This window comes from Pezoporus wallicus, unplaced genomic scaffold (genome assembly GCF_028554395.1).
Source record: "Pezoporus wallicus isolate ANWC-B61680 ecotype Strahan unplaced genomic scaffold, APGP_CSIRO_Pwel_v1 contig_2144, whole genome shotgun sequence".
Classification (NCBI taxonomy): domain Eukaryota; kingdom Metazoa; phylum Chordata; class Aves; order Psittaciformes; family Psittacidae; genus Pezoporus; species Pezoporus wallicus.
In genome coordinates this window covers 606,560-622,117 of record NW_026640952.1, presented here as the reverse complement: position 1 = coordinate 622,117, position 15,558 = coordinate 606,560, and the positions used below count along the sequence as shown (strand labels likewise).

Here is a 15,558-nt window from a genome sequence, read left to right as displayed (position 1 = left end):
GAAACCAATTACTTCTCAAATAAATGATTTCCTGTTGGAAAATGCTTACATTTTCACTTCAGATTCAGCTATGCCTTTTCTTTACTTCCTATGCCTTGCCAAAAAGTGACAGCACTGTTTAGAGGAAATGTCAAGATTTCAGAACTATGTCATGGAGTTATAACTTTTTTTAAAAAGATGACAGTCCTCAAGGGCAAACAAAATTGTATTATAAATGTGGTTTGAACAATACCAATGAACAACCAGTCAGGTAGGACATCCTATTGTTTAAAGCAGCAATACATTTTGTGAGTACAGTTCACAACAGCACTAAAAAACATCAACAGTGAAATATGTTTCATTCATTCTATCTGAAACATAAATAAGACAAAAGAACTTTAGAGTAAATTAGTTCAAATTGACTTTTTGAGCTGCCTTGAAGTCTATTGATCTAGCATCTATTGAGATGCTATTGAAATCTACTTACCAAGACAAAAGGAGCATTGTGTTAGCAGTATGCCCCTATAGTTAAGATATTCTGTGTTTGCCTTTTATTTATAATTAAAAACCAGATTAAAACAAGCTATTATCTATTTCAAAAGACAGCTTTAAGAAGAAATTCTCAAATGGTTAAGTGCATGAGTCCCATAATTGAATTTAAAAATAGGCCAAGCATCCATTGCATTAAACAGATACAATTTCACTGCAGTCAACTGAACTGGGATTATACCATGCATGATTTAGTTCTAGGAGATCTAGTTCATCCTGAAAGGACTGGTTTAATCTTGCCAAGCATGGGAAGAAAACCATCTTTTGTGAAGGCAGCGAGTGGGATGGGCATATGTTTCTTTTGTTTAGCATGACAACACAGACATCAAAAGCATGCTCTTGCTCCTAATAAATTAATTTCCATGTCATTAGCTATAATTTTCCTCATGTCTTCAGTATGTATAGGTATGCAATATACACATCATAGGAAAAATGTCAGTCTAAGCACACTTTGAGCCTATGGCCTGCCTAAGGCAGTCTTTAGTTATGAGATCATATACAGGTGCCACCTTCCTTTAGGACCTCTGTCCCATGCAGTTTTATTTTGTGCTACCACTTCTCCTGTAATTACTGAACAGCTTGGAAGAGGAGGCGGCACAGGCTGGCAGAAGAGAAAGGACAGCTTTATAGTCAAGGCATTTCAGTGCTGACTTAGCAAATGGAATTCTTGCGCTTAACTGCAGAACTCCAATATGACCACTGGCATATTTGTTAAAGAAAACTTTTCAATTATGTCACTAACTGCAAATTTCTCAAAGGACTTATTTGATTCCAAGGCCCCATTTACTTCTGAGTTGAAAGCTTACCAAAGCAGCTGAAGTCAAGTGAAGCTGTAATTTGAATATATAAAAACTTAACAATGCTGGGCACACTTCCAAGTATGAGATGCCCAAAATAAGACACAGCAAATGATTAGAACATAATTTCTCTCTCTACTTTTGTTCTTAATCTGAAGAGGGCCAAAGACATCTCTTCTCACAGAAGAGTTTTGGAAATTAAACTTGATTAATACCCATGAAGCATTCAGAAACTATAGTAATGGGCACCACTGTAAAGCTTAGAGAGGAATTAGTAATTGTATCTTTATAGCAGGATCTGAATGCCATCCAGTAAATAAGGAATGGAGTAATGAAGAGGAAAATAAAATATTAAACAGCTCTTCTTTAATGAGCTGCATCCACTGTGTGAACTGAATGAGGCAGATGTCCTCTGTTAAAAGAAATTCTCATAATTTAATCAAAGGAAGCATCAGAAAATACAGTTACACAAGAGTTCTGAATAAAACTGCACAGCAAATCTTAATTCTGGCATGCTTATCTTCCATGTGATTGATTTTTGCAGTCCTAATAATACTTCAAGATGTGACAGTTCACTGAAAACACTGAGTCAATGCTCATGTTACAAAGAAACCAAACCGCTCAAGACAGAAGAACATCAGCAATTTTGGGGAAGGGGATAGAGAATGAAACATAAAATGCAATTATGTGGTTATGTTGTAACTTCTCATATACCACACTATATACGTGTTCAAATATTTCCCTTCAATTTGAACACTGCTCTTCAGAAAACATGTATCATAACAAGAAGATATACAGAAGCAGGCGATGGGACAGCAAGAGGTAAAGAATGACTTTCGTATGAAGAAACACTGAGTAGGCTATATGGCTCCACAGATTACAGAGAATTTTATCGTATCTGCTTTAATTCCTCCAAATGTGAATTATACTGGATCAAGCAAACAGCGATTATTCATTATCCCTCCTGACAAAAGAACAAGTAGTAAACTGGATTAGCAAGCACCTGGATGAAGAGATAGCATCCACAGCTGTTAAACACAACAGTGAAACAAATCTGGCTTCAGGCAGTCTTCAATAGCAGACAGTCAGGAGACTGGCAGATCTGGCAAGAAGTCTTGCTTTCTACTTGTAAGCATTTCTTACGCTTTTCCCTGGTCCCATCTGATGGACTCTCAGACAAGAGACCAACTCTTGACATGACACAGCCTGGCTCTTCTCAACTGTTTTTGGTACACAGGAGCTTGGGTTTACAGCCAGGTGCACTCAGGAACTGTATTTTCCACCGCTACAGCCAGTTCTAGGTTTTGGCACCAGCAGGGAATGTGTAATACATAATCTCATGTTAGTACATGCTTTAATTTGTAAAATGGTTATGAAAACTTCAAAATAGCTAATCTGCAAGCCCTGTGAGTAGGCAGTGTGCATGCTACAATGCTCACTTGACACGTAGCAAGATGAACACTGACACTTGCTTCTTTGTATTAGGAAAAATGTCACTGATCCAAACTAAGCAGCTGCAGATTAGGATTTTTATATAATGTCAGGACAGTTTAGAATCTATCTGCAGGAATTAACATATAAACTATTACTGGGGCAGTTACTATCGCTGACTACCCACAGGCATTGTTCAAAGAATTATGAAGTTTCAGGGCTGTGCTCCAAAGTTCTCAGTGAGGACTTATATACTGTGGGATTTTGCAGCCAATGTTTGACTGCAGTCATGCCATAAATCAGTTTTCCATTTGGTTGAAAATATTGACTGTACTTGGAAACTTTTTAGTTAGAGCCTTGAGCTTTCATCTGGAACAGTGCTGAACTGCACACTGAAGAGCACAAGTCCATCCGCGTGCTTTGCTTGCTGGTTTTCACACTTCAGATGTTTCTTGAATCAAGTTTTAGTTAAGACTAGTTCCATGAGATTATCATCTAACACTAGCTCATCTCCTTTGCCTGCATTTTTTTCTTAATAAGGCATAGAAACCATGTGTACACAATAAAAACTGACAATTGAGGCAGCGGGGGAGAATGCAATCAAGCTCTAAAATTACATCTTCTCCAATAACATTAACTCTGGCACACCTCATGTATATGTGGTTTATTGTTGTTTTCCTTAATGTATCACCCTGATATTTACTCTGGGTTATAGCCTATATTGTGTCCCATGTGGGCTAATTAATGCTGTGAAAGAAGCCATAGTTCAGATTTTATTGCATTTATATTACTAATTTTTTCATTCTCAGTGTTGCAATAAGGTTAGAGATATAAGATCAGTACAGTTTCAGGTTATTTTTCCTGCCTACTAATACGTGCATCTATCATGAATACATTCAAGGAGCCAGGTTACTATGAGGAACAGGGAGAATTTAAGCATAAGTGAGTGAGTTGGAGACATGAAGATACTGCCCTAGGCCTTCAGAAACAAGTCTTCTGGCGACAAAGAACTCCAGACAAAACTGAGTCAAACAATGGGACTCATTTCTAGAACAACCTTATAAACACTTGTCGTGGTTTAAACCCAGTCAGGTTTTGAAAGGAAAAACATGACTGCTACTGCTGAACCTAGGACAACACTTGGGCCAAAGAGCACAGCACTGAGTGGGTATATCACACCCCCTATCATGCACCAGCCTCTGGGATGGCTACAGCTTATTGCACATGGAGAAGCCACACAACCAGGATCTTGGTTTTGCTGAAGAAAGAGAAAAGACAAATTTAAGTACTCTGCTGGTTAGGGACAGGACTGGGCATTTGCCATCTCAGAATCAGGGACTGTCAAGCGGCTGTCAAGCAAGCTACTCTCCCACCTACAACAGAAGTCCCCACAGGAAGGCAAGATTATTTATATATATGAGGTGAAATCCTCCTGTTTCTCAGGAGCAGTAATACAGCTTTTGTTTAATTTAGCATGTTTAAATGGACTAAAGTTTCAGTCCGTATGCATATTTAGGGCCTCTAGCTACATAGAGTGATCATGAGTCAAGTATCACTGGTAGGTAATTCAAAGAGTTACACCTGTACTCCATGTACTCTGAGAGCACTTTGTACTCAGAGGATGAAACACCTGCCTGTTATGCTGGTTTTGTTTAAATTAAATCCCTCAAATTGTATGTCATGGATATACTGCTGATTTGTTAGCATTAACGTGAACACCCTATCAGGTCTGATATGTCAGACACATAATGCTTCTATTTCATTCTTTGAAATCCCACCTGCTGGAGCTATGGCTAATGATGGTACCAAACTTCTGTGGTTCTGGGCAACTGCTATCAGTGTTAGTTTCAAAAATCATCCCAGATTGAGCCACATGGATCAATTTACTATGGGTTTCTCAGCTGCCATGTCTCTTAAAACAGATCACAAACTGCAATTGCTGTTCCTTAGAGGCAAATGAGATCTGCCATCATTGCATCCAGCTCAATAAATGAAGAATGTGAACTCAGAAGGCAGGAGCACAGAGAGATAAATGCCAGCTCCAGCCCCAAACCAACTAAGTATTAAGTCACACATCAGCAAGACTGAACTGCAGCTCAGAACAGAAACAGAAGTGATAGTGTTATCTAGACAACAACCAAAGATTAAAATTGAGGTTACAGCTATAATTTAGTAGTGAAATTACTTATGGATGGCGATCCTCAGGGTTAGCTTCCAGCCGCACTGACACTTTTCAGAAGTGAAGCTCTAATGGTAGCAAGGAAATCCAGGATATCTGTGCTGCATTGCTACTAAGCCATAACAAAGGTGATTTTTTCTAAAACCCCTTAAAATTGTTCTACAGAACAAACACTGCAGATAGACTGAAGTATCTATCTTGTATATGGTGAGGTACTGTTTATAGTCACGTTAATTAGAAGACCTTTTTTGCATCACAGGGACCACCAGTACAGATTCTGGTACCTATGTTACCAAGTTACCCTTGGTCCTCTATTTCTCCAACCAGCTGAGAGCTGAGCAAAGAACAAAATGTAGAGAGCAAAGCACAGAAGAGCACCATTTCTGCTACCTGCACCAGAAACACGCAGATTCCAGCCTCTTCTGAGAGATGACCTTATGCCATGAAAAATGTGAGCTATTGGTGAAAAATTAAACGACACAGCATTTAAAAGGGCTATGAAAAGCTCACCTTTGTCGATTTTAGGGATTTTACACAGCAAGAAGTATCTGAGCTTCTGCAAAAGCAAAACTTCTTTTATCATGCAGAGAACAGACTAATGAGTCTTGGAGTGAGCTTACTGCCTCTTCCCCATCCAGTATTCAGTTAAAATGCCAAAAATGTATTTTTCTTCACTTTAACTGGGAACACATTAACCTCATGCAGCTGCTGTTATATTTAAATTTGATCCAGCCAAGACTAACATGTTTAGCAGACAAAAAAGACATTTTTCAGGCCTCCAAAAAAAAAAAAATTCCAGCCACACTTAAAAGCTACTTTGATAATACACTTTTAAGGATGAAAAGATCCAATAGAGCCTTTTTTGAGCAACGATAAAAAAATTTACTAACAGAATGTCTAGAGGAGAAGCACCCCAGCTATATGCCTTGAAAAGGAAGGGAATGGAAAGTCAAAGTTTCACTTTTTGAAAATAAATACTGAGTATATGGAAATGCAATTTTCACTTTGCAAACATCTGCCATGCCCTAAACCCCTTTTTAGCATCCAGTGACTGGATAAATCTTGGATGCTTTAGGTACGCAATGTTGCCCACATGTAATTTTACGCACAAGAAAAAACAAGTTATTAAAACCCCATCTGCCACCCAGTACAGCCGAAGGCTCTCTCTCCTCAGCACAAGTCATGGAACAGCCAGCTTGAGACTCTAGACAAAACTCTTCGATAAATGCCAGGAAGAGATGGAAGGGTCTGGAAAAAGCAGCAACTCAACTGAAAACTGATCCTCTGCCATTGCCTTAAACTTTGCCCAGGTATTGCTACGCTTTCCATAACTACAGAGTGAGATTCTACAGCACTGGAGAGAGCAGGAAAAAAAACCAACAATCCAAACTCCTATTCCTTCAAATTCAGCATTGGCCTGTCTGCAGCTGTAACAGACAGATACAGCCTGAAGCCGTGTAATTGTGTTGGAACAAACATGCCATTAGAGAGCCGAGTCCAGTGTCTCCCTGACTTCTGCAACCTTTTTCACAATCTTACCAGGCTGACTGTGAAATTATTAGTGCTTTCAGTGTGGCAAATTCTCTTTTGCTACTCACACTGATGGGAACTTTCTACTGAATTTACACAAAGCTCCAACTGGGGGGGGGGGGGGGGGGGGGGGGGGGGGGGGGGGGGGGGGGGGCACTTTCTAATCAGTCTCAGCGAAGAATTACAACAGTGTCTAATGAAAAAGGAAGAAAATGAAGTCCTTACCAACTACTAGAATTTCTTAACAACGTTTCCTACACAAGTTTCAATTTCACCTTGGTACTTTCTTGGTCTTGGCTGTAGCATCTTTGAACATTCTTTTTCTTTACATTTTCTCCAATATGCATTTTATTTCCAGTGCTTTATATTTTTCAGCAATGCAAATCATGATCAGAATCTGTCTACAGCTTTTTTTAATTTGAATTGTTCAAAATAAGAAATACAAGCTACAAGCTTGTTTCCCTCTCTTAATAAATGTAGACTCTGAGATTTGTTGTGTTAATTCAAATAATAACAGTTCATTTGAATGTTATCAAATACACCTTCTCCTGTGAAAGAATGAAAATGCTGTGACAGGATGTGCCTAATACTTTTACTTCAATAATAATCACTGTCTTGTTTAAAAAAAAAACCCAAATACAACAAAAAACCCCAGACCACCCTGGAAAAATGCAAACGTAAACCCAATCCTTTCTCTAGCCTAAGAAGTTTGAAAACTCCTCAATCAGATAAACTTGCTTTCTATGCTGGTCAGAATTCTCTTGCTAAACATCCTGGCAGATGCTATTTCTGCCTTGAGAACTTCAGACAATCCCACCAAGCCTATAAACAACCTAAAATTTTGGTCTAATTCTTCAAAATAGAGAAGTTCTTCAAAATGCAGAAGTTCAGGAACACTTAGATCTAAAAATCTGATGGTAACTCATTTGAAACTTAAATAACTATTCAGCAGTTTTACAATACCATCCAACACAGGGAAGCATAGCCTGACAATCCTGTAACACATTTAGTGGTTAATCATGCCAGGATAGGTATTTCCTCTAGCCTAATGTTTCACTCATAATCACGTTGCCTTATAACTAATTAAAATGAAGATTAAAAGCAGTATTCAGATAACTCAGACAAATCTATTGTACTCTTTTCCAGACAAGATTTTGAGCCATTTGTGAAGATGACACATACCTCCTGCTCTCCAAGGGGCGCCCATCACTAGAGATGCTTCGAGGGATGTTGGCTGCTCGTTCTGGAGGTGGAATTTTCCCTTCTCCTTTCCCAATCCTAGATGTTACTGGACTTTGTATCTGGGATGGTACTTGAGCCACGTGAGGTCCCTGTCCTTTGCTTGCATTTCGCTGCCATTTATTATTATTCCTGAAGGGAAATTTGAATTCATATGACATTCCTTCATTCACTTTGTATTCCATCACTGGCATACGGTAGTTTTCTGAAGAACTCCTGGAAATGAAGAAATTTAACATGCTGCTATAAAAAATAAAATATATCCTGCTCACGAGGACAGAAATCTAAAGACAGAAGCTGAACCAATTCTATGAAATAATAAATGTAAGATTTTGGTTTTTATAAATATATTTAACAAATTTTAGAATCACAGATCTATAGAATTGTTTAGATTGAAGAATAACATTGAGTCAGATCGAGTCCAACCCATCACTGCCAAGTCTGACACTAAACCATGTCCCCAAGCGCCACATCTACATGTCTTTTAAACACTGCTAGGGATGGGGACTCAACTGCTTCTCTGGGCAGCCTGTTCTAATGCTGGACAATTCTTTTGGTTAGGAAATTTTTCCTAATATCCAGTCTAAATCTGCCCTGGCACAACCTGAGGCCATTTCCTCTCACCCTATCACTTGCTTTTCTTGGCAACCAGGGCACACTGCTGGCTCATATTCAGCTGGCTGTTGACCAAAACCCCCAGATCCCTTTCCTACCAGGCAAATTTCCAGCCACTCTTCCCCAAGCCTGTAACACTACATGAGGTGGTTGTGACCCAAATGCAGGACCTAGCACTCAGCCTTGTTGAACTTCATACAACTGGCCTTGGCCCATTGATTCAGCCCGTCCAGATCCTTCTGTGGAACCTTCCTACCCTCAAGCAGATCAACACTCCCACCTAACTTAGCGTTTGTCTGCATATTTACTGAGAGTGCACTCGATCCCCTCATCCAGACCATTGACAAACATATTAAACAGAACTGGCCCCAATACTGAACCCTGGGGAACACCCACTTATGACCAGCTGACAACTGGATATACTTCATTCACCTCAACACTTTGGGCCTAGCCATGCAGCCAGTTTTTTACCTAGGAAAGAGTACATCCATCTGAGCCATGAGCAGCCAGTTTCTCCAGAACAATGCTGTGGGAAATGCCATCAAAGGCTTTACTCAAGTCCAGGTAGACACCATCCACAACCTTTTTCCCTGATTTGCCGATTTGTTCACCTTATCACAGAAGAAGGTTAGGTCAGTCAACCAGGACCAGCCTTTCATAAGCCCACACTGACTGGCCCTGATGACCTGGTCATCCTGTACATGCTGCACAATGGCACTCAGGATGATCTGCTCCATAACCACCCCCAGCAGCGAGGTCAGACTGACAAGTCTGTAGTCCTCTGGATCCTCTCTCTGGCCTTTTCTGCAGATGGGTGTCACATTTACTAACTCCCAGCCAGTTGGCACCTCCCTGGTCAGCCAGGACTGCTGAGGAATGATTCAGTGAGCACTTCTGCCAGCTCCCTCAGTACCCTGGGTGGACCCCATCTGCCCCCATAGACTTGTGTGCATTTAGTAGTGTAGCAGGTCCCTGACCATTTCCCCTTAGATTACAGGGGCTTCATTCTGCTCCTCATCCTCAACTTCCAGCTCAGAGGGCCGGATACCTGAAGAACAATGTCATACTATTAAAGACTGAGGTGAAGGTTGCTAATAACTGGAAATTCCAAACCCCAAAGATGGTCATTGCTTCCTGAGGAGGTACAGGAACAGGAAATAAAACAGGTCATTAACTAATGCTGTCCACACAAGATACAGGGCAAACTTCTGTATGCATTTAAAACGAAAGATTTGGAAAATATATGTGACCTTCATCTTTAGTGAGGATAATTTTGGTATTTCTCTTGACAAATGCATATACCTCTATTTAAGTTAATTTCTTATTGTGATTACTTTATCTGCACATCGTTATCTAATGGGAAGGAAAAAAATAATCAGTGCAACATTTTCTACTTCTAAACCACCCTCTAAGTGATCATACCATTAATTTTGACAAATATCACTTATCTCTTCCCAGCTAAAATACAAAACAAAACAGGTAACTTGTCTACGCTGACATTAGCAAGTTGCAGAGTTTAACAGAAGTAGGCAAAGTGTAACAGTTGGTTCTGAGGTCTTACTGTCCACAATATTCACATTTTGTGGTTTTACTTTGGCCTACCCTCTAGCCTTGACATGCAAATCAAATTACAGTCAGAAAGCATGAGGTGTGGTGTGCTTCTGAAGCACACATAGTTCAGCTTCATCTGAAAGGGAATTCTTGTGTGCTCTCAGGCCACTCTGTGATGTCAACCACTGCACAGCAGATGGGGATGAATGGGAGATTTCTTTTTAAAGTCCACTCACAACCCAACTAAAATCTTTATTCCCTTATTTTTTCTCTTCAGATTTTGTGTGTCTGCTATTATTTCCCTATGGATTACATGCTCTAGTAAGTCTGCGTTTCTTTTTTTCTTTTCCAGACATAATTACAGTTTGAGAAGCAAGAATACACAACATCCTCTTGCTGCCGTACCACTAACTTCAAGGTCAGCAATAAGTCCACTAAATGACTTCAGTAGCAATATTAAAATGGTCATGTAGAGAGATATAACCATAACAAGGCATGCCTCTGTAGGGCATTAGATTATGAATCAGAGTATTTGGATATAATTTTGTACCTGCTACTGACCTTGTACAGTGCCTGCTGGCAAGACATCTTATTTAACTGCACCCCTGCTCTTCCTCTAACTTCATGCCAATCATTTCTTTGCCAACCAATTTACTAGGATAGCGACTGCTTCTTACCTGAATGTACTATACCAAGCAGAACTGATTTTCATTTTAGTTACAGTCTGTAGAAGTTACTGTAGTAGAAATACTAAATGATCTCCAGAGGACACAACGAAAGGACTCCAATTTTGGAAAACTGCCAAAGGAGAAATTGCTCTGTGCAAAGACTTTAGTAGAATCCCTAGTAACATATGTAGAATAGCTACAAAATCAAGACACAGTTCCTAAACCTTAATGATTTTGGATACAGCAAACAGGACCAGGAGTTGCTTTCTGAAATTTTATAACTAGGCAATAACCAACCATGAACATTTGATCACTTGTCACTACAAGACAAAACTCACTGATGCTGAGTACAGTATTTCAAAAAGTGCAGTAATTTCTCTTACTGCCATTTGGATCCACTAAAGCTAAGCCTGCTTTTGGCTGTACTTAATTTAGTTCAGGAATAATAGGAGCTGTGCTTTCCACATATATTTTTCTGCTCTAATCCTTTTGCTGTGATTGCAGCTGAACTTTCCATTTGCTTGGGCTGCTAAATACTGTACAAAAGCTTTCCAAATACCTCATAGGTGACCTTATGCCACTGCTCATTTAATCCCTGACATGTATTCAATTTTCCACTGACAACTAAAGGACAAATAAACCATTTCTCTCCCTCACACTTTGCTACCAGTTGCAAATGGAGTTAATATGGCTCACAGTAAAAGCAAACATGGATTCTTCTCTTATGCAAGCACAAGGTCTTTGCTTGGAGACACAATTTCATAGTAATGTAATAAATATGCATTTAAATTCAGCTCAACCTTAAGCACATAAAGATTTAGCATCTACCCCTACAAAGACACTGCCTGATTAGAATACGGAGTGCAAAATGCTCTCTCAGTCTCTCACTGCAAGGAACACACTGAACTTGGATAACTGTACTTGCTTCTTCTTGGCAAACCAAGCATAAACCTTGAGCTAGCCCGTAGGCAAATTTAGTCTATTAAAGATCATCCCATTTTAATCATATAGCATTTGAAAGATATTAATATAGGATGCCAGGAACACGGGAATCAGATTCAGTGATGTGGCTGATTGCTACAAACAACTGCAGAGAGCTCAGATGGGAGCAGTAAAAGTTGTGAAAAGCTTTAGTGTGAGTTCAAGAAAAAAAATAAAATGGAGTGACTTGATGTCCAATGTCGGAAAAAAAAAAAAAAAAAGCACTATTGCTGCTTATTTCCCATTAGGCAACATTTTAAAGCTATAAAAGCAGTAATACAATTGACACAAGCTTCAGGCTTAACACAGATGGGAACTGAAAGAGATGCAGCAAGATCTGCTTCTAAAGAAGAACTACAATTTGCAGTGATTTCTCTGGGCAGATCCATACCTTTGATAAACTCTTACCATCTACAGCCTTACTTATTTGTGAAACTAGAACATAAATCTATTCATAGCTTTCAAGAATTACATCTGCAGACACTGCAAACTACCAACAAAAGGGAAATCAAGGAGGGAAATGTACAATTAATTTTGATGCATCATAAACACACAACTGTCAACAAAAGGTTGATTTCCATGTGTTAAATTTCATGGAATTTAAAGGATACACGAGGTTCCTTGCACATTTTATTAAGTTGTAATATTCAGTATTCATATTCTATGGAGCACGGAGTCTGAATATGGGCAGTTTTTCCTGTCCTTCTCCTTCACCTTACAAAACTGGATGCTATATTAAAATTACACCATGAGTTCTGAAGCCTGCTTTGGGTTCTGTGGTGTTTGTCTCTACCACCCCCTTCCCTGACCCCACAAATCGAGATGTAACTTCAGACCACATGCAGCTACTACACAATACCTGCGTGGTGTGCAGTCCTCATACGGGGGGACGATGACGACCTTCACTGTGACTGATGTTCTGAGAAGATCGATCATTTGCTCGTGGCTCAGAGTGGCTACAGCCACCTTGCAAATTTCCACCAGTCGACTGCCTTGCCGCAGTCCTGCCTGCCACGCGTAGCCATAGGGCTCAACATCTGCCACAATGCCTTCATAGTTTACATGGAAACCAAGCTGACCCAGGCCATTCCTACGCAGAGTCATCTCCACTGTTTCACAGCCCTTAGTCACAAGCTATAAATTGAAATGAAGACAGAATTTAATGCATTGAGAGATCTTCAGCTCTAGTAAAGGTTTAAAGCCTCCATTTCTGTTCAATCAACCAGCTCCCCAAGACAATGTGGGGGACACGATTAAGGAATATATAGCATAGTCTTGGGTACGTAACAGCTGAAATAGGTCTTGTCACTCAAACTAGTATTTTCATTAGAGTTTGATTACCCAAGTTCTGCCTGGAAACTTTTGCTGAAACCACAAGAAGCTTAGAAGATACATGGCAGCACACAATGGAAAAAACACACGAAGCTACACAAGCATCTCTATCTTTTATGCTTTAGTAACCAAACAACCATTTTACATTTCTAGCTGTTTCAGCTAGAACTGCAACATTACCTTCAACTAGAATGTGCTGGCAGCTACTAAGCATACTGAGGTCTATGCCAACTCTTCTATGCACTCATGATCATGAATACTGCCAAGAGGAATTTAATTAGTCCTGGCTTTCTCTTTTTTTTTTGGTCATTATACAAATACAGTTGTGAAATTTTAGGAAAGACAGTGAAACATAACACATTCTTTTATAACTGAACTGGATAAAAATAAGCATAGACAGATTATTTTATAAAGAGATACCATGATTCACTACATTTTTAGTTTATCACATGCATTCAGAGAATATCTGAATGTTGCAATAGGGATTGGGACTGCACTCTGCTGCAAATATAAGTCAGTCTCAAAGATATAACAGCTTCATTTGAAACAAGATACAACATGCCTATAAAAGTGAAAGGGGAGGTAAACAAGGAAAAGAAATAAAGTGACGCTTCTGTGTTTACTGTGCGGGAGCAATTTATGCAATTGAAGGCCCTCAGTTTTGTTGTTTTTTTTTTTATATGGAATCATTTTTGAGACACACATAACAACCAGCTGAGGTTGGCTGATATCTGATAGAAGAAGAAGAAGCAATAATTGCATTTTGAGAAATAAAAGCAGGAAAGCCCTTACAGATTTCATGATAAACAGAACAATTTCAGGGAACCCAAGCATTACTTAAGTTGAAGCCTTTCCTGGCAGTGAGGTGAGAGAAGAAAGCAAAGAACTGGAACCAAACAAGAGAACACATTCTAACCTCCAGCCTTTTGACGATCTCTTTGATATCATCAATGTTGCTGATTAAGCTCTCCAAAGAAACACATTCGCCCCTCTCATAGAATATTTTGATGTTTGTGTCCGTTGAAGTCCACCCTATCACATCTCGACAGGAGCAGTTGAACACCACGCTTTTCGTGTCCTGTTCAATGAGGACTACAAACTCATTAGAGATGCCTAGGAGACAGTCTATTTCCATACCCTTGCTGTAGTCTTTTGCATGGACACTCCATACAATAGCACCAGAACTATAGATCTCTGCTCCTGGGTAAGGCTTGGACTTTTCTTTCTTTTTTGAAGCAAGCGAGATGAAGGGGAACTTGCCAGAAGGGTCAATAGGTGTGTTTGTGACATTCTTCTCTGCCAAGTCTTTCAAGTACTCTTGACGGGTCCTGGTGGCCATCGCACGAAACTTCTCTGATTTATGAGCAGCATTTTCTGCATTAATGACTTTGGCTAGTAAGAAGTCCCTGAACACATTTGATTTAGGAAAAGTGACACCTTTCGGAATAGGTGGACCAAAGGATGGTACATCTCTGGATCTTGTCACAGCAACACTAAAAGAAAAAAATAACAAGGAAGAAGCAGAGACTTTCACTGTATGCAAATTCAGCAGGTTCTGAATACAGAAAATACATTTCCTTTTTTCCTTAAACTCTGAATTTTTCTTTTCTCAGCAATATGTGATATTTACATTTTAATGCTGCCAGTATGGAGAGGATGTCCACCCTCTTTACTGTATAAACAGAAGGCCACTTATTTTTGCATCTAGGTATTTTTGAGTCATTCTCAATACCACAGCTAAAAAAAAGCTTCAAGTCCAAAATTGTGGGGTTTTTTTTGATAATCATTCAAGTATGAGAGTTCAGAATTTTGTTTGTTTTTACTAGAAACAGAAAAATTCTAGCACTATTACAAAGGCTAGCTTATAAAACTTCGCTACCTAAAGTTGAAAGGCTCATCTGGAAGCAATGTGAAGTCTGTGACCAATAGCAGAAATATAGATAAAATAGACACATTAAAAAGATAGAGACAACACAATCTCACAAGGCCAGTTTCACTGTGAGAACTGTCTTGCCAACTGAAAGCATATATACATCACACTACTAAATATGTTTTAAATTTCTGACTGAAAACTACACCAACTAATATTGCAGGCAAGTGATAGAAGCAGAATCAAGAAATACTACAACTAAGAAATTTCTTACGAGTTTGGAGACGTATATTAGAAATAGAGGCTTTCTTTTTCAACTCTTCCTTTTACTTTCCATAAGAAGTGATGGACTGACAAACAGACTGCCTCAGGCAATGCTGACAAACTTAGCTACTCTCCCTGGTCAATTCCCTTGATACAGAATGGATGAGAGTTGTTTGGTAACACTGAAGATTCCGCATCACTCAAGATTTGCCATCAGAGTCCAGTATCAATCAGTCTGTCAGTCTGTCCCAAGAAGACACTGTAGTTCCCCAGTTTTGTGACAACAAATGCTCCAACAGTTCAGATATGATTTACCACATATCTGTAACTGCATCTGAAAAAACATAGCCAAAATCTGGCCAAAATATCATGGCAATGGAGTTTTATAAAGAAAAATGGAAGAGGACTTGAACACTAGTAATGTATGCGGTGTTTTATTTGGAAGACTGGTATTATTTTTAACTTTGTTCTAACTTATCTGAATCCTTAATCATAATTCTCCCCCCTTTTACACCTTCCCAAACTGCTAACTGCAGAAATACTAGTGAAGATTGGAGGAAACACACAGGAACA

At 39.3% G+C, this 15,558-nt stretch overlaps 1 protein-coding gene across 1 annotated transcript in view; it reads right to left on the bottom strand.

Moving 5' to 3' along the window:
• SIPA1L1 (signal induced proliferation associated 1 like 1) overlaps positions 1–15,558 on the bottom strand; it is a 203,727-nt gene that overhangs the window by 20,282 nt on the left and 167,887 nt on the right. The window contains exons 10-12 of the mRNA XM_057421358.1: positions 13,768–14,344; positions 12,379–12,653; positions 7,648–7,920 (exon numbers count right to left, since the gene is read on the bottom strand). Of these exons, the coding sequence (XP_057277341.1) occupies positions 7,648–7,920; positions 12,379–12,653; positions 13,768–14,344 (1,125 nt within the window). The remainder of the gene's footprint in view (positions 1–7,647; positions 7,921–12,378; positions 12,654–13,767; positions 14,345–15,558) is intronic.